The sequence below is a fragment of the Oryx dammah genome, unplaced genomic scaffold (genome assembly GCF_014754425.2).
Source record: "Oryx dammah isolate SB20612 unplaced genomic scaffold, SCBI_Odam_1.1 HiC_scaffold_9, whole genome shotgun sequence".
NCBI lineage: Eukaryota > Metazoa > Chordata > Mammalia > Artiodactyla > Bovidae > Oryx > Oryx dammah.
The window spans coordinates 32,963,747-32,984,333 of record NW_024070193.1 but is presented as its reverse complement, the minus strand read 5'-3'; the positions used below and the strand labels follow the sequence as shown (position 1 = coordinate 32,984,333).

At 38.1% G+C, this 20,587-nt stretch overlaps 1 protein-coding gene across 1 annotated transcript in view; it reads left to right on the top strand.

The window, feature by feature from the left end:
* CNTN3 (contactin 3) overlaps window positions 1-20,587 on the top strand; it is a 284,442-nt gene that overhangs the window by 205,162 nt on the left and 58,693 nt on the right. Inside the window, exons 11-12 of the mRNA XM_040246384.1 lie at window positions 2,689-2,816; window positions 5,104-5,279. Of these exons, the coding sequence (XP_040102318.1) occupies window positions 2,689-2,816; window positions 5,104-5,279 (304 nt within the window). The remainder of the gene's footprint in view (window positions 1-2,688; window positions 2,817-5,103; window positions 5,280-20,587) is intronic.

Below are 20,587 nucleotides of genomic sequence, written 5' to 3'. Positions count from 1 at the left end.
AAGCAGAAATAGATGTTTTTCTGAAACTCTCTTCCTTTTTCCATGACCCAGCAGAAGTTGGCAATTTGATCTCTGAACTTACATCCTTGTAATTTGTAAAGTTCTCAGTGCCTTGAACTCTGCCTTCACTAATCCCATCTCCTCTACACTGACTCTCTAAAGGCACATAATCATTTATTCATTCATCAAGCTTTATATTTGAGCATCTCTCTGTACCGGAAATAGTTCAAGGCTCTAGGAATTTAGTGATGAAAAATCCGAGTACTATCTACTCTCCGTGCTTCAAAAGACCTTACCATCTCTAAACTCACAAGAGGAGGAAAATATTACCCAGAGAAGTACACAGGTATATAATTGGCCAGTTGCCCATTGTTATGACAAAGGCACAGATGATGTATAATCAGTAGAGAAAGATGTAATCCGACCCATGGGTTCAGGGAAGTGACCAAAATCTGATTGAGTACACATTTATCAAACATAGGTTTTATAAAGGCCCCAAGACAGGAAGCACAAAACCAATTAAAACAAGGCTTGGGTGATGAGAAAAACAAAGCATAGAATTCATGAGGCCTTTTGTAGTTAGAGAGGCAAGGTCCTGATGGGAAGATACAGCTAATACAGCTAAGGCTTAGGATGTCATCTTTTTCCTGCAGGTAGTAAGATGCCAGGAAGGAGGTCTAAGCCAGAATTGGGCAGGAGGGAATAAGGCAGGATTAGTGATCAGATTTCTATTTCTCTAAGCTTACTCCCCATGTTTTTCCAAAGAATCTTTGTATCTTAAGCTTTCATTCATGTGTACCTCCCTGCAGGCTTTTCTCTTTCAGTTATTATTGCACACTATTTAAGAAAATATCTGTTCTATGATAAGGTATAAAGAGATTTTTTTTTTTTATCATCCCTTTGCAAAAGTGATCAGATTACATTTCACACCCAGCAAAGAGGGCAGGGCCTCTGGAAGGAAATCAGACATAGCACCTTTTTTACAAGATCTTAGAATTTTTAATCCTTCACTGTATTTCTTCAAATTGATATAAAATAGTGCTGTGTATTCTCTGGTTAGCTGTCCAAGCCATTGCTTTTAAACCTTTGTATTTGAAATATACCTGGACACGTCAGAAAAAAAAAAAGCATATAAGCAACTCACAGTCATGGGTATCTCTACCCAGGATCACAAACAGGTCCCTGTGTGCCAGCTCTGATGCCACTGCAAACTTCCCACCAAGAAAATATAACCAAGATGCAAGTGAAGGTGAATCATAAGCTGTGAAAAATACATACAAATTATATATATATATACACACATACACACATGTATATACGTATACAGCATGATTCTGTATCTTGTGTATTTTGATACGTAAACTTGTCCTAATAGTCACTTTTTTTTGACACACACCTAAATATATTTCCACAAATAGGATAATATTTAGAGATTGAGTTGAGATCCTCCAACTCTGGTCTAAGGTCCTCAGCATCTTTCCTGTCTCCTGTACTATGTCACCCAGAAGTTAGAGCATTGTTTTTACCAGGATTTACACTTATCATGCCATGCTGATGCTGGAGTTGCGGATCTTTTAAGAAGCTTATTACTCATTTGGATATGACACTCAGGTAACAGAGATGTGAACCGTAAATGATAAAAAGTATTCAAGGCGTTAAATGCGTAATATCGATAGTAAAGATTTTAGGGATTCAAAGAAAAGGAAAATAATTCTGGGTAGACAAGATGGGCAGTAAAGATTCATGAGTCAGACTAATGACAGGTCAGCTCTTTCTCATTCTTCTTTCTCAGTTCAAATGGCACCTTTCCTAAGAGGCTTTTCGGAAGCACTCTCTCATGGAAACGGTCCCTGTGGCCATTGCTTTTATTGTATCACCCCATCTGAATCTTTCTGATTACTTCTCAAAAATCTGAACTTACCACATTTACTGGTTTTATCATTTACTGCATGCGCCACTCACTAGACTGTTCTTTCCACGAGGTAGGGATTTTCTCTCTTGCTCACTCTGTGATCTCAGAGACTCTGATAGTGTCTAGCACATGTAAGGCACTCAGTTCTATGTCCTTAGCTAATTAGTTAAATGCAAAAGCCTTAAGTACTTTAAGCGTACACTCAGAAATTCAAATGTGGTATTCATTTACGTTGTCCAAATTCTCTGCAGTATTTCATGGGTGACCATGTGCATGTTCTTTTGCAAAATTTGGATTTATACTGGGTTAGATATGACTTTCCCAAGTTCATCATTAAAGGCCAGGGAGTTTCTTGTTTCTTATAAGCTATTTCACATTTAAGGAAAACAGTGTCCTGTCTACTTTTTGTTTTCTCCAAATTGAGAAGGCTAAACCATGAGTAATCTTCACAGTATAGTTTTGGCAAACATACTACACTTATATGATAAAGGCATTCTTGACATCAGGTAAAATACTTGTTATTGCTTTTAAGTAAATTTGTGTAAAAATATCGAGAAATACTCAAACTGGTAGAATGTCTTTTTTTAGTCATCTGTGTGCATGTCTATGTTAATTTTGTTTTAATTTTCTTTATACCCAAGAAAGCTAAGGGGCTGCTTTATCTTGCTTTAAATATAGTAGCTAAGGGTGATACTTCTGTTAAAAAATTCTATTTACTGTGGGGAAACAGACATTTTCCTCTAGACATTTATTTGTTTCATTTGTATTTCCTTTAGAACTTCTCTTCTAAATGATGGAGGACTCAAAATTGTCAACGTAACTAAAGCTGATGCTGGAATTTATACCTGCATAGCAGAAAACCAGTTTGGGAAAGCAAATGGCACAACACACTTGATTGTTACAGGTGGGTGCCTTTCTTAAAGACTTCTTTACATGGGGATATGCTGTGTGCCTTCTTACTAAGATCAAAGGGAAAAAATGTTTCTCGTGATATGCAGTGCACTCTAAAGGTCGGCCTTGTGTTTGGCTCAGATGGGAGAGAATCTACCTGCAATGCAGGAAACTCGGGTTCGATCCATGGATCAGGGAGATCCCTTGGAGAAAGGAATGGCTACCCACTCCAATATTCTTGCATGGAGAATTCCATGGACAGAGGAGCCTGGTGAGCTACAGTCCATGGGTTTGCAAAGAGTTGGAGATGACTAAGTGACTAACAGTTTCACACTTTCACTATGTTTAACAAGTGACAGTTGGAGAACGTTTCTTAATATTTCCTTATGCATCACAGTGCGTACCCGGAATCCACGAGTTACTAGTTGGCATAATGATCAATAGAACTGCAAGAAGCATGTGCTACTCCAATACTTTTATTTTGTGCTGTTCTATTATGTCAAATCTTTTGTACACTTTTTCCCTTTTCAATATCTTTAATATTTTCTGGAGATGTTTAAATCTCTGAAGTAATCCTTGGTATCAGTCAGAGTTATTTAGAGTTGTGATTATATTTTTGTTCATTTATTCGTTGAAGAAAAACATTGAGTACCTACTATGCTTGGGTTATCCTTCCCAGCTGGTGCAGTGGTAAAGAATCTGCCTGCCAGTGCAGGAGACTCAAGAGATACCATTTTGATCCCTGTGTTGGGAAAGATCCCCTGGAAAAGGCAATGGCAACCCACTCCAGTATTCTTACCTAGAGAATTCCATGGACAGAGGACCCTGGCATGCTATAGTACATGGGGTTGCAAAGAGTTGGACACAACTGAGCAGCTAACACAACACAACAACATTCTTGGGTTATTCAGTAAACAAACTGACAAGATGCTGCCCAATTGCACTGTACCTTCTTCCAGAGGTGCAAAGAAAATAAGCACTATATAAATAAATATACTGCAAGGAATATAAAGCAAGGAAATACTTACACTGAAAACAAAATTCACACAAGCAGAAAATATCAGAGGAGTGTTTGAGAAACAAGCTGGAGCATGAAACCAAGTGGTCGGAGAAGGAGAGATGTGAGCCAAGATTTCATGGAGATGAAGGAATTCAGTTGATTTCTTAGGGACATTCCTGTAGAGGTCTTGTAACCCTTGTTAGCACTTAGTTGGACTAAGGTTTTAGTTGAAGTGAAAAGTAGAGACTAGTGCAAAGTTTTGGGCAGAGAAATGAAATGATGGAAAGTGTATATTTAAAGGTTTTCTCTCACTGCTCAGTAGAGAACAGACTATGGAGAGTCAAGGGCTGAAGTGGGAGGAGTCCCAGGAGACATTTCAGTAATCCAGGCGGGACTGATAATGACCACAGTGAGAGTGGCGGCAGCAGCTGATGAACCGAGGCATTCAAATCTAAATATATTCTGAGTGTGGAGTCACTGGCATGGCTGACAAACTGGATATGAGTGCTCAGAGAAGCATTCCTGCAGGCTATGTGGTGAACAACAGGAAGAATACCAGCCCAAACAACCAAGATGAGAAAGGCTGAGGTGCTACAGGGTGGGGTAGGAGGAGCATCAGGAGATTGCTGCTGTAGGAAACATAATAAATGGCTCTTTTGAAGACTTTTGCTGTGACATGGAGCAAGAAACGGGGAGTAGCAACGGAGAAGTCGAGTCAGAGAACTTTGAATTCATACAGGTTGAAGGACTGTGATGCCAGAAATGTGCATGTGGATATTTGCATTTGGGAAGAAACAGAAATTAATTAGCATTTTAACTAAGTATCCTACCTATTCTAAACATTTTTTTTTTGTAGTATCTCAAAAGTTTTGAGTCTGTAAATCTTGGTAGTAGTATATTTTCCAATCATTGAAAATGCAGTGATTTCTATTTCTACTCTTATATTTCATGAACCAATAAAACTAAAATGAAATTGATTTTGTCATAGTTTTATAACTCTTGTTTACAGGTGACTTTAATTTTTAAACTTCTATTGCCTATAGATTTAGATATCCTAATTCTTTTAACAAGAATTTGTGTGTGCAGTGAAATATATTATGGGTCTTCATCAAAATGTCTGTTTTAATCTTGAAGACTTTTCATTATAGAGAGGTATATTCACACACACACACACACACACACATATATATATACACAAACATACACACTATAAGTGAGATAACAATCTGCCTGTGAAAATTGCTTTTATCAAAATAAAAATGCTGCAGCTTTGCTTAACACCTTATTATTTCCCCAATAGAACCAACGAGAATCACTTTGGCACCGTCCAACATGGATGTCTCCGTGGGTGAGAGCGTCATTTTGCCCTGCCAGGTGCAACATGACCCCCTGTTAGATACCATGTTTACCTGGTATTTCAATGGGGCCCTCACAGATTTTAAGAAAGATGGATCTCACTTTGAGAAAGTTGGTGGGGTAAGTCGTGACAATTGCCTCATGCTTTTTACACGTCTCTGATGTTTCGTCCTTGTAGAAACATCAGGAACATACATGTTGCGCCAGTAATGTTTGTTCTTTGAGACAACGAGGGTTTCAATTCTGTAGTGATCTATGATCTAACTTGATCATTGTAATTACCAGAAAGTTATCACATTTACTTCAATCTGTAAATTATAATTTTATTTAAAATGAATGTTTGTTGTGTTTATATTAAATATTACTTTAACATAAACATAAATTTGTGTTTGTGTTAAAAGTACTTTGTGATACTTTTGTCATTAGTATTCCCTTCCAGAAGGGAAGGTGTTCTTATGCAAGTGTTTATTTTCAACATAAAATGTTATGAAATTGAATGAAATTTACATTTATGAAGTGCTTCCAACGTATCAGGCCAGGTTCTTCATCCCAGTTAATTCTTGCAGTGGTGCTGGATGTTAGTGGTAAGAATTGTCATTTTGCAGGTGTTTAAACCAAGGATTTGTAAACTTATTAATCTGCCCAATGTCACTGAGCTGGTTAGTGGTGGAACCTAGATCCAAGTTTAAATATGTGAGTCCCCCAAACACAAATATTTTCTTCTGGTCTATTTTGTCACCTCATGTGTGATGTTTCTACTTGAGGAAGAATTATAAATTTCAAGGGAAAATAGACACATTGAGGAGAACTGCTGAGAAGGGACTCAGTGTTGTGAACCACTCAGAGTTAAACAGCAGACCTCATACCTGGCCACTTGTCTGTGAATCCAGAATCACAAGGCCAGCTTCCCTTGCCAGCCAGTTTGCATCGACATAAGATTATCTTCACTCATTTTGGCTAAGAAGTCAGTGGTGCATCATTATAAAGTCTGGGTTTTCTCCTTATGAACAAAACAATATGATGGTTAATTCAGCTATATGCATTTGAAAGTATTTATTAGAAGTATATATGTATATACCTGGGCCTAGTAATGTGTCAGGATTTGTGCAGCGTCAAAGGATGGTATTAAAACTTGAATGTGTGTGTGTATGCTCAGTCATGTCTGACTCTTTGCAACCCCATGGACTGTAGTCTGCCAGGCTCCTCTGTCCATGGAATTTTCCTGGCAAAAATCCTGAAGAGGATTGCCATTTTCTTCTCCAGGGGATCTTCCCAACCCAAAGTCAAACCTGTGTCTCTTGTGTCTCCTGCACTGGCCAGCAGATTCTTTACCATTAAGCCACCTGAATGGTGTCCCCTTAAAAGATCTGTTCTAATCCAAATGCTTAGTTGTGAAATAGAATTATTAGTCTTTGTCCCTGGTTCCTAGCAAAGAGCTTCTAAAATCTTTAGACTATCCGAGGTGATGAAACCTCTTTTGCCCTAATGAAATGAATCTGTGGGCTCCTAGATAGCTTCAGGATGGTCATGAGAAAGACCATGATTAGAAGCCTGGAATTTCAGCACTCCCTACCCCAACCCCAAAGAGTCGGACACAACTGAGTGACTTCGCTTTCACTTTCACTTTCACTTTACCCCAACCCCATCCTTCAGGAAGGAGGGAGGGGTTGGGGATTGAATTTATGATTGACCAGACTTATGTGATGAAGCTCCCATAAGCATCCCAAAAGTAAAGTACTTTTCACCACAGAGAGCTTCTGAGTTGGTGAACATAGCTACATGCTTCGTGGGTGACACACCCCACATCCACTGGGATAGAAATTCTTGCACTGGGAACCCCTCAGGATCTCAGTCTATGTATCTCTTTCTCTGGATGTTTAGATGCATTCTTAATGATCCTTTATGGTATTAATGTTTAAAGTATCATAATATCATAAATACTACCCTGAGTTCTGTGAGTCATTCTAGCACATTATTGAGCCCAAGAAGCATGTCATGGGAACATCAGTTATAAGTGATTGGTGAGGAGTACAAATGGCAATCTGAGACTCACAAATGATATCTGATGTAGGGCCAATCTCATGGGATTGAGCCCCTAACTTGTGGGCTCTGATGCTATCTCCAGGCAGTTAATATCAGAATCGAATTATAGGACCGCCTGTAATTGAATTACCAGACCTAGTGTTGGAGATTTGCCTGGTATGGAAGACACACACATTTAGTGTTCTAAGTGTGTGTAGAGTAGTTGACCGTAAAGGTAACACAGAAAAAGTTTGTCCTTTACACTAGTACCTCAGAATGTGACCTTATTTGGAAAGGGTTGTTGCAGAAATAGTGAAGTTATGGTGATGTCATACTAGAATAGGATGGACCCTAATCCAGTATGACTGTTGTCCTTATAAGAAAGGGGAAATGTGTACACAAACAAACACACAGAGAGGAGATCACCTTGTGAAGTCATAGACACAAGGAAGATGGCCCTGTGAAGATGGAGGCAGACACTGCCTTCCACAAGTCCTAGAGTTCCTGGAGTTGCCAGAACCTGGAAGAGGCAGGGAAGGGTCTTATCCTAGAAATTTTGGAGAGAGATCATGATTTCAGATTTCTGGACTCCAAAACTCTAAGAGGATAAAGTATGTTGTTGAAAGTGAAAGTGAAGTCGCTCAGTCATGACCGACTCTTTGTGACCCCATGGACTGTAGCCTACCAGGCTCCTCCTTCTGTGGGATTCTCCAGGCAAGAGTACTGGAGTAGGTTGCCATTTCCTTCTCCAGGAGATCTTCCCAACCCAGGGATCGAACCCGGGTCTCCCACATTGCAGGCAGATGCTTTACCATCTGAGCCACCAGGGAAGCCCCCCAGTTTATGTTACTTTGTTATAGCAACCCTACTGAACCTCGATAGATGGTCTTTAAGAAATTGGAGATGTTTAGATATCTAGCCACAGTTAAGTACAATTTCAGTGCTGTTTCTATTTTCTGTCATCTGGCTTGTTTTGTTTTCAAAGTTCTAGTTAACTTTCCAAATTGTTCTGACCAATTCAAGGCTTTTAAGAACTTCATCAGTTGCTACGAAGCATTACCATTTCTTTCACTATTGCTTTAAATGCTTTTTTTAAAAATCACCAATCTCTTCTATCACAACAGGAAAAGGCATACGCCAGTATCCTCTGCCAGCTCTTTACTCCATACTTAGGGTTTATCATTTGCCTTTACTTGGAGAGGAGGCAATGGGGAGAAAAAGAAAAAAAAAGGCTAGAATGTTACCTTCACAATAATTGCTTATCCAATCAGAAAAATGCTTCTCCTGTAACCCAGCTCTTACCCTAATTCATAAGGAATTTGATTTAAAACATTTGCTTTTCTGCATATTATAGATAACAGTATTTGTGATTTATCCTCTGGATTTTAAACTGTTGATAATATTTTATCCAATACAATGTCCTCCATCTGAGCTAATGCTAAAGAAATATATGTTGATATACTAAAAATTCAAAGTATTTTGATTTTATATGCATCAAACATCCTCAAGGAAACATTTGCTAAGACTGAAGTAGACAGCTGCTTTCTTAAGAGGATCTTAGAATTGAGAATATTCAAGATAATAATGTTACTTAACTGCTGCTGTGCTACTGATAGGTTCTACATAAAGTATTAAGTCAGCCATCTCTCTACAAGAGTCAGTTATCTGAACCATGCAATTTCATGAATTAACCCTATCACTTGCCAGTTCTGTTCTTTTTCTAACATCCTTGATCACAGCCTATGAATTTTTTACTGACTTGTCACATTAGTTAACTTAAATTCTCCCATCAGTGTAAAATGGTAAGCCCTATAAGATGACATTACCCTTAAGCACAGGCTATTAAATAAATTGGTTTTCTGTTGCATGAGAAGGGAGTCACATAACAACACTTTATCCTCTGATTGTGTGTTCATTGCAGCATTCACATTAATATCTAGAAAGTCTGCTTTTCTTTTATTGCATTGTGTTCATAGATAGATTCCCTGTTTTCAAAAGCAACAGAATGTGAGGGAGGAGCTGGTAAGTGGGAAAGTTGTCTAGAAAGCTGGATAGTCTAAGAGCCATTGGTTTTTTTTCTTTTAAGAAAAAGAGAGAAAGAATGTAAAGAATGGAAAATCAAGCATACTGCTTTAAACTGTTTCATCCACTTGTCCTTGAGACTACTCGGTACTCAGTATTCATTCATTAGTTATAAAAAGGACAGACCTTTCGAGAAAAACCCAGATGCTCAAAACAACTTCTAACAATTTAGATTAAATCTGTTGTATAGACTTGTACATCAGGCCAAAGGAGTGTGATGACTGTCGGAGGAAAGGAAATTGTCATGTCCAATACAAGTTACCAAGTGAGGGTCATTGGCTTCATGCAGAAAAGAATTCAAGAGCAAGCAGAGTAAAGTAAAAGCAAATTTATTTAGAGAGATAGATATTCCATAGGCAGAACAGGGACCTCCTCAGAAAGTGAGAGTGGCCCCAGGGCATGGGATTATTGGCTTTTATGGACTGAGTAATTGCATACTGTAAGGAGTCAGAAGAATATCCTTACTATTCTAGGGAAGGATGCAGGTCCCCAGGAACTGGGCTACTGCCCACTTTTGGATCCTTTATGCTCCACCTCGGAATTCTTATGGTACACAAGAGACTGGTTTTGAGTCTTGTAATGAAGATACAATGACCTAAAAGTCAATGACGAGACTGTTCTCCGTTCCACCTTGCATTCAGCTGCCGTCAGCCAGTTCTGTCCAGTTTTTATCACATCCTAAAGGCTGCACCCCTTCTTCATTAATCTTATTGTTGTGTCCCGCCTACGTACCTCCTGTCTCAACTGCAGTTCAGTTTTCTGCTCTGTCAGAATGTATAACATTCAGAAAAGCTTGTTAAGCTAATTGTGTAAAGCAAATTGACACATCACCAAGGAGAAATATAGGTCAAATACAGGCTTTGTTCCATAGGACAAATCAAAGTTGTATAACTAAGTCAACAGTAAAAGGCTTCCACTTAAGTCCACTGTTGGCCAAGCAAATCTTGTTTGCAGGCGCCATGTGGTATAATTAGAGAGCAGGGAATTTGTGTTCAGGTACAGGTGAGGTCTAGATCCTCTTGCTCACTAGATGATGCCTTTGCCTGGGGTCCTTTATGTTCCCCATTTTCTGGTTTCTTTTCCCAAAACTTTTTAGTATTTGCCATGTTCCCTCCCACCACAAGATTTTTGGTCCCTCTTCCAAGAATACTCTTCTCTCTTCTTTTGCCTGTGTCTAGATATCTTCATGTGTAGTTGTGTATATGTAGGTAAGAATGTATGTGGGTTTGTGTATACACTTAAATTTCATATATGCACAGTAATAGGATGAGACACAGTCCCAACAGTATGTTTACAGTAGCATTCTATCATACCCATGTTTAATCAACAGAACTCTATTTCATTCACTCCCGCTCAAAAAAGAAAAAAAAAAATGAAAAGAAAAAGAGAAAAGGAGAAAGAAAAAAGAGGAATTGCATCATTCACCCAGTACCCAGGATAGCATCTTTCTTTCTCAGCTTTTAAATATATCTAAGCTTCTACTGACAAGAAAAAAGGGATAATAGCCCCAAGTACAAGAGAAATGAAAGAACATTATTGGCTGGTACCTAAGGATTTAAGGGCCTGACAACTTAAGTATGCTTTTAAGAACATTCAAAAATAATTTGGCTTGCCATGATAAGTTAACTTTTGGACTTAGACATATTGCATAATGGAGACTGACTATAGCTTGAAATTTTCAAACCTAAACATCTCATGAGTCCCCTGTATATTGTAAGGGTGTTTAAATGAATTTGCTTTGATAAACCTGATGTGGGGCTGAAATGAGGAATGTATAGAGCCAAGCTATAGAGCTTTATCCACGTTTTGTGGAATTGGATCTGTGATGGATTAGTATGTGTGTGGATAAAAGTCACTGGAAGCAATAAGAGGTTTAGCAGTGACAACCAATCTGCCACTCATCGAACTGACTGCCTTCAGTGTGATTTATCTCCCATGGGCCACAATCACAGTCGAGTGACAGCCACTCCTTGTGAGCCTGAGTCTTGATGTATTTCCCAGCCCTCGATGGCAGGAAAGAGTATCTTTGAAAGAAATCCTTTGTGTGTAATAACACAACATGGTCACTTTGACTTGATTAATTTCATAGAATTATTTGGGTATGATGACTAAGGGTTTGAAAATACCAGTTATTTTATGATACAAAATTCTGTAAGAGGTTTTATGTGCATTTGAAATACAGAACCGAGGCAAAGCACTCATTCCAAACAGTACCAGTGGTAATACACTGTGTTTTTAAACATTTTCCACTTAGAGTGTCATACAAATGTTATACCTTGTCCAAATTCAAAATATCAACTGACTTGGAAAGATCATTAGGAGACTGTATTCAGCAATGAGCCCATAAAGTTGGTGATTAGATCAGAAGAATTATTGTTATTCATCTTGAGCATGGTACAATAGCCCCTCACAATCCCTCCCATAAAGCTATTTAGGGATGAAAAAATAAGAATTCTCCAATGCCTGTTGGAAAAAGGGAATTGCATAAAATAGTTGAAGTTGAGCTTATTTCACTAGCTCATTATTTGCCCACCCAGGCATACAGAGACTCAGTTCCTAATTAAGGTGTGATTAGTATCCCAGGGCTGTGTTATTATGTACAGTGTTTATTAAGCTCCACCCCTAGTAGAAACCCTGCAAGATTTAAATTTATAAGAAGATGAGCAGAAGTCAGACCAAGTAACTTATAACTTGAGCTAAAATCCATAAAAAACAGCCAGATTTAAGACAAAACCAACACTATGAGTGAAAAGATGTGCAAATACTTACCAGTTATATTTAACAGAAAAAGAAAAGGCTAACAAGTGTTAATTTCAAAAAACAATAGTAATTCAAGGCAAACCTTTAACGTAAAAAAGGAAATTTATTTTGGAAAAAGTTTGCTCTGCCATAAAGATAGTAATCATGAATCATAATAGTCCAATTAATATGCCATTAAAATGTATCAAGTCAGGAACAAAGAGAAAAGTGAGAAACAAAATTGTCACGTAGTCTGAGAATTCCTCTTTTAACCGTCAACAGATAGTTTGCCAAAAATTAGAAGAAAACTGTTTCATAATGGAAGTAACAGATACATATAAAACATTGATCCTAAAATTAGAAAATACACCTTCTTTTTCATCATTTTCGGTTCAGTCGCTCAGTTGTGTCCGACTCTTTGCAACCCCGTGAATCACAGCACGCCAGGCCTCCCTGTCCATCACCAACTCCCGGAGTTCACTCAGACTCACATCCATCGAGTCAGTGATGCCATCCAGCCATCTCATCCTCTGTTGTCCTTTTCACACCCTTGTAAATTTTAGAAAATAAAAATAACAAAACAATTATATAGAAAGGAGATAAATGGAGGAAGAAATGGAAAGATGGAAGAATGGCCAAGAGCAGTGGCTGAGCTCTGAAAGATGCTAATGAAGAATAAAGCTGCTAAAACAGCTAAACTTAGAAATGAGAACGAGCAGGTGATAGGTAAGAAAGAATTAATAAGCAGCACTCCATGTTCAAGTCATATGTATGAAAGCCCAATTAAATATAAACTTTGGGGAAGAATATAAATGATCAATATTAATAAGAATTCCTTTGTAAATCCATAATCATAAAAAACTGTGTAACCCCCTGCCCCCACAAAAAAGGATTCTAAAACTAGAGTTTCACTGGTAATGTTTTTCAATTTTTTGGCAATAAATAAATTGTTATATAAGCTATTTGAAAATATAAAAAGTTTTAAACCTTTCTAATTTATTTTGTTAGGCTAGTATATTCCTGAGGACAAAACCTGGCAAGATTACAAAAAAATTAGTAAATATGAATCAATTTCATGATTATAGCATGAAAACCTAAATAAAATTTTAGCAAAAAAATCTGAAAAATTTGGTTTAGTTGCTCAGTCATGTCCGACTCTTTGCGACCCCATGGACTGAAGCCTACCAGGCTCCTCTGTCCATGGGATTTTCCAGGCAAGAGTACTGGAGTGGGGTGCCATTGCCTTCTCCAGAGGATCTTCCCGACCCAGGGATCGAACCTGGGTCTCCACATTATAGACAGATGCTTTACCCTCTGAGCCACCAGGGAAGTCCTAATAAAATCTGAACATTATACTAAAAGAATAAACTTTATAAGTACTCAGTGATGGTTTCAGAAATGTGCATGCTTCATATCAATAAATATAATAAAATAGACCACTGTATCCTCAATGGACATTTATAAGACATTCAATAAAATTAATGACCAATGTAGGAAGAAATAATTGCTTCTTCCACACCTCAAAAACATGTTTAAAGGAAATGCCAGGAATCCTTTTATTTAAACCAGGAACAAGACAAAATACACACCAGTATCATTACCTTGGACTTCACTGATAGCTCAGGTGGTAAAGAATCTGCCTGCAATGCAGGGGACCCTAGTTCAGTTCCTAGGTCAGGAAGATCTGCTGGAGAAGGGATAGACTGCCCACTCAAGCGTTCTTGGGCTTCCCTTGTGGCTCAGCTGGTAAAGAATCTGCCTGCAATGCGGGAAACCTGGGTTCGATCCCTGGATTGCGAAGATCCCCTGGAGAAGGAAAAGGCTACCCACTCCAGTATTCTGGCCTGGAGAATTCCATGGACTGTATAGTCCGTGAGGTTGTGGAGAGTTGGGCATGACTGAGTGACTTTCACAAAGACCATTACCTTAAATCCATTTGGAGGTTTTGGGGCCAATACAGTCGATATGAACAAGAATAAATGTCTAATTTGTGAAATAAGGAGACAGAATTATTATTATTTGAGAACAAAATGATACTGCTGCTGCTGCTGCTGCTAAGTCACTTCAGTCGTGTGCAACTTACTGCTGCTGCTGCTGCTGCTGCTAAGTCGCTTCAGTCGTGTCCGACTCTGTGCGACCCCAGAGACGGCAGCCCACCAGGTTCCCCCGTCCCTGGGATTCTCCAGACAAGAATACTGGAGTGGGTTGCCATTTCCTTCTTCAATGCATGAAAGTGAAGAGTGAGTGAAGTTGCTCAGTCATATCCGACTCTTTGCGACCCATGGACTGCAGCCTACCAGGCTCCTCTGTCCATTGGATTTTCCAGGCAAGAGTACTGGAGTGGGTTGCCATTGCCTTCTCCGGTTCAACTTACTAGTGCTTCTCAAAAGCGAATAGTATCAACTCTAAAATTTTTTAAAACTAATCAGAGTTCAGTCAACTACTGTGATACAAAATAAATTCACAAAAAGCAATAGACTTACTTATGTATCAACAATAACCAATGAAAAGTATAGTGGGACAAAAATGTCCCTCAAAAGATAGATTAAAATACAAGTACAAAAGGTCTAAATAAAGGCAGCTACAATACTTTCTTAGGATGAATGGGTGGGTGTAGAGAAAGACAGGGAAGGAATAATAAAAAACATCAGTGCTCCTAGATGAAATATAAGAGCTATATATCGTAAGGCTTTTCATTTTTCTTAGATTTTTCCATGGTTCCAAAATGACTATCAGTCAGATTCCACTTGGGACAATTCTGAAGTAAAGAAAAGAAAAGTTTATAGTGTTCTGAAAGAAGAGTAATGACAATTTGTCAGCAATTCCCAGGTTGTTTTCTGGAAGATATTTGTTCAGGTATGAATTGCTGGATAGGATTGGAATTATACATATAGTTACATCATTGAATCATCTGCACTCAAAATTCCAACTCTTGTAACCTGTTTCATTCTCCTATGAACTATTGTTTATCTTTCTTTGCCTCATCTATAAAACTTTTGTCTACTCATCTATAAAACTAACATGATAATAGTACTTTATTCTAAGGTATACGTGAAATACTTAGACCAACTTGTGTTAGCTCTTGTTGCTGCTGTTGTTGCGGTTACTACAACTAGCAGTGGTGGTAGGATTGTTTCTAAAGTATTCTCTAGGAAAACTGCAACAATTTACAGTTCCATCAGCAGAGCAGGAGGGTGCCTGTTTCCCCAGTCTTTTCCACACATTTTTCCCTTGATGTTTTTAAATTTAAAAATTCCCAAGCAGATGGTTGAGAAGTGTTATCTCTTTATGAACAGTTTCTCATTTCTCATAATAAACAGTAAAATTGAGAATCTTTCCATTTTGCTTATTAGTAACTTGGGTACTTAAGGAAGATTCAGAATTATAACCGACTCCTCCAAATCAAGAAAATTCAGGGCTTACTACTGACTTATGAAATGCATGAAACTTCTGCAGAAAACAACAAAAAAAAAATTACCTAATTTCTACTCAAGAAATTTACAAAAGCCCAGCTGCCTGAATTATTATACAGAAGAATATTCAAAAAATTATTTTAAATAGCAATAGAGAATGACTTCCCCAGATTGCAAAAGCAAAACACGTTGCTTCAAGACAACCATCAGCTAGATAAGACCTATTTTATTTCTGCTAGAAACAAAGTAATGATGTTGATATTTGCATATAATAGATTTTTAATCTCATGTATTTTTTGTGTCCCTTAGACAGTGTTCTCCTTAGGTCACAGCAGGAAATCCCTCACTTACACACAAATTCACAGTATGTACTGGCCATTTCCTGTTCCTCTTCCGTACACCTTGCAGACTTGTATCCTCTGTTCGTTTCTTCCATTAGAAGTCAGGTCTTTTGTTTTACAGATTTACAGTAGATCGTTATATAGTCAGACTCTTAATTATATCTTCGTGTGATTCACTGGAAATGTCTTCTTGTAGTATGTCACTTTTGTGTTAAACTTGTCTATTATTATATCACTCAGAATAAAACTTTTCATTTTCATGTAGTCAAAAAAATCTGTATTGTTCTTTTCCTAACAGTTCTTATAACTTTTCTTGGATTGAATGGAATATTCAAACTGCAGCAATTTGAAGAGGAATATGAAAATTTTAAAACTAGTATTCATGGAGAGTTATGTAAGAAAATTTGGGGAAGTTAGAGAGGCTAATGCTATGGGAGAGAAACTTGAGGAGATATGCAGATATTTACAGAATATTTCAGGGAGATTTTGCTGTGAATTTCATATTGTTCCCCACATAACTTCTATAAAATATCACCACTCCAATTTTTAGGAATTGAATTTTTCTCAGGGGTGTCTGTTGTTTACTGTTGATCTTAGGACATATTGAGTTTCCACCATCGGATCCATCCTCCAGTTAGCCAGTTGAAAACTATAAGCTACCACCAAAGAGATACTAATGTATATGTTTGTGTATCTAGAAATATGTTTGTATGTATCCCAGCACATGAAAATCTAAATGCAGCTATGTACAGATACTTTTAAAAAAAATCTCAAAAAGAAGTTCTGAGTCAGTAATAATTCATTCAATATTGCTTATAATTCTTCCAGATCTGCCATTGTAAATAATAGGTGTTTGCTTGTATCTATGATTTGCAAATTTAAAATATCTCATCTCTGGAGGTAGAGGAACAAACTAGCGGTTTGTAATTTTGGCTTTATTTTTGGGGTGAGGCAAAGGTTCATGAATACATTCTGAAAAAGAAAACTTGTCAAAAATAGGCTTAAATCTAACAAATCCAATAAATGAACAAATCAGTCAAACCAAATGAGGAGGTAAATGGTATCTGCTAATCATAGCATTCTCTTTTATTCATGATGACTTATTATTTTAAAAGCTTTGTTAGGAAATAATTCTCATAATTCAACTATTTAAAATGTACCATTAAACAGCTTTGGTATGTTTCAAAGAGATCTACCTCTATCATCATCATCAACTTCAGAGTGTCCTAACAACCCTTGGCATCCTATAATCTTTACTATCTCCATGCTGCTGCTGCTGCTGCTGCTAAGTCACTTCAGTCATGTCTGACTCTGTGCGACCCCATAGACGTCAGCCCACCAGGCTCTGCTGTCCCTGGAATTCTCCAGGCAAGAACACTGGAGTGGGTTGCCATTTCCTTCTCCAATGCATGAAAGTGAAAAGTGAAAGGAGGGAAGTTGCTCAGTCGTGTCCAACTCTTTGCGACCCTATGGACTGCAGCCCACCAGGCTCCTCCATCCATGGGACTTGCCAGGCAAGAGTACTGGAGTGGGTTGCCATTGCTTTTTCCTTACTGTCTCCATAGTTTTGCCTTTTTCAGAATGTCCTATAGTTGGAATCATGTGGTATATAGCCATTTTGGATTGACTTACTTCAGTTAGGACTGTACATTTCTATTTCCTCCATATCTTTTAGTGGCTTAAGAGGTGGCTTTTGTGTGTGTGTGTACTGGATATAATAGTGTATCCACTCACCTCCTGAAGGCCCCCTTGGTCACTTCCAAGTTTTTGACATTATGAATAGAGCTGTGTGCAGGTTTTGTATGGACATAAGTTTTCAATCTGGTTAAACATCAAGGAGTAAGATTTCTAGGTCCTTTTTGTTGTTGTCGTTCAGTCACTCAGTTGTGTCCAACTCTTTGCAACCCCACAGACTGCAGCAGCCCAGGCTTCACTGTCCTTCACTGTCTCCCGAAGCTTCCTCAAACTCTTCCCGAAGCTTCCTCAAACTCTTGTCCATTGAGTCGATGATGCCATCCAACCATCTCCTCCTCTGTTGTCCCTTTCTCTTCTTGCCCTCAATATTTTCTAGCATCGGGGTCTTTTCCAAAGAGTTGGCTCTTTGCATCAAGTGGCCAAAGTATTAGAGCTTCAGCTTCAGCATCAGTCCTTCCAGTGAATATTTAGGGTTTATTTCCTTTAGGACTGACTGGTTGATCTCCAGGGGAGATCTCCAGGGAAATCTCAAGAGTCTTCCATCACCACAGTTCTAAAGCATCAATTCTTCAGCACTCAGCCTTCTTTATGGTCCAACTCTCACACCTATACATGACTACTGGGAAAACCATAGCTTTGACTAGACAGACCTTTATCAGCAAAGTTGTGTCTCTGCTTTTTAATACCCTGCATAGGTTTCTCATAGCCTTTCTTCCAAGAAGCAAGTATCTTAATTTCATGGCCGCAGTCACCATTAACAGTGATTTTGGAGCCCAGGGAAATAAATCTGTCACTGTTTCCACTTTTCCCCCATTTATTTCCCATGAAGTGATGAGACCTGATGCCATGATCTTAGTTTTTTAAATGTTGAGTTTTAAGCCAGCTTTTTCACGTTCCTCTTTCACTTTCATCAAGAGGTCTTTGGTTGATGAAAAATTCCTCTTTGATTTCTGTCATAAGGATGGTGTCATCTGCGTATCTGAGGTTATTGATAGTTCCTCCTGGCAATCTTGATTCCAGCTTGTGCTTCATCCAGCCTGGAATTTTGCCTGATGTACTCTGCATATAAGTTAAATAAGCAGGGTGATAATATACAGCCTTGACGTACTCCTTTCCCAATTTGGAACCAGCCCATTGTTCCATGTCAAGTTCTAACTGTTGCTTCTTGATTTGCATACAGATTTCTCAGGAAGCAGGTATGGTGGTGTGGTATTTCTATCTCCTGAAAAATTTCCCATAGTTTGTTGTGATCCACACAGTCCAGGGTTTTAGCATAGTCAATGAAGCAGGTGTTTTTTCTGGAATTCTCTTGTTTTTTCTATGATCCTACATATGGCAAGAATATGCTTAGTTTCACCTTCATCCTAGCAGTGAATTGTTATTTTTAAAAATCTGTTAGATCAATTAAGAATATTTTACTTATTTATTTTCTGATGTTCTTCTTTTTTTATTTAGGCCTGTGTTTCTGGCCTTTATCATTTTTGTACTCTCTGGAGAGAGACCTGTGGTTTGGTTTCAGATATAAATCTGGAAAATTCTTCATCACCACTGCTTCACATGTTATTTCTGTTCCTTTTTTTCCTTCTTCTCCTTCTGTTACCACCATTATACAGTTCTTAAGTATTTTCTTCTTTATTTTCTGTTGTTTCATCTTTTAAGTTTTGGAACATTTGATTGTCACACACACACTTTATCCTCAAGCTTAGAGATTGTTTTCTCAGCCATGTTTAGACTACTAATGAGCCCATCAAAGTCATTACTTATCTCTTTACAGTATTTTTGATCACTAGCTTTCTTTTTTTAAGAATGCTTTTCAAGGAGACTTCCTTCTCTACAGATCCTTGAGAAAACAGGTGCCTTGTCTTATCCTGCTTCCTACAGCTGATAGGAACTTGCCCTTCAACTTACATATTTATTTTTTAGTTTTTTTTTTTTTTTTAGAATCTCCACTCCTCTGCTTACATTATCCATTTTTTGCATACTACCCATTTTTTTTCCATTAAATACCTTAGCATATTAATCATAGTTCTTTACAATTTCTGGTCTGATAACTCATGCCATGTCTGATGCCTGTTCTGATGTGTATTCAACCTCTTAATACTGTGTTTTTTGCATTTTAATATGCTGTATAAGTTTTCTCTTGAAACCCATGAATGATGTACTGGCTGAAAGAAGTGCAGTGAACAGGGCTTTACAGATACAGTGGGAAAGTATGGGAGTGAGAAGGGAGTATTCTCTAGTTGTGAGTGTTGGTCCCACTGTTTTGGTGAACCTGTCCTCCTGAAGTATAAGCTTCACCAGTTCTCTGTCTCCTCCTCACCCATTTGGCGAGACAGGATGGACTGCAGCTGTGTGTTTCCTTTCCCCCGTGTGGGAAGCTGGATTTGGGAATTTTTCTTAGAAAGAGGTGGTGGCATTGTGTTGCTGTCATGCGTGACTCTGTGCGACCCCATGGACAAGATCTACTAGACTATTACAAAACCCCAGCAGGTTAGGCTCTGGCAAAATAGTTTCTTCTGAAGGCAAAATTTGTTTTTTAAGAAGAATATAGTGCTGTGGCTTGTTGCAGAATGGTTCACTTTACCTCCCCCTCCCAGAATTATGAGAAGATCTTCAATCATTATTCACTGTGATGATCCAGTTGAGTTCCTGGAGGTAAACCTCAGAAAAGTGTGGGGAACCACCTATGTCCTGGGTTCCCAGGAGTGTTAGCTCTTACTTGTTCTGCTGACCCTCCAGAAATTCATCAGTCACAGTTCAGATTTCTCTACTCCAATACTGGCTTCTAGGGAAAATTCTGCTGTTGGATTTCTGCTCCAGAAAGTTGTAGTTCTCTGTATTTGCCTGTTGTCTCTCCATTTTAGAGGTAGTGGTTTTATTCTGTGACCTCACTTCTCTGTCAGATTTAAGAGAAGTTGCTTCGCTTTTTACTTGTTGTCAGAACAGAGTGATGACTACTAAACTGTTTATACACCAGGTGAAAATCAGAAGTCAGGGTGATTGGTCTGTTTTTTAATTAGGTTATTTGACTTTTTATTATTGAGTTGTAATTGTCCATAGTGGCTTGGATTTTTATGTCTCAATTTCAGAAAGAAAATTACTCTACAAGGCATAATATTTAATTATACCATATAGT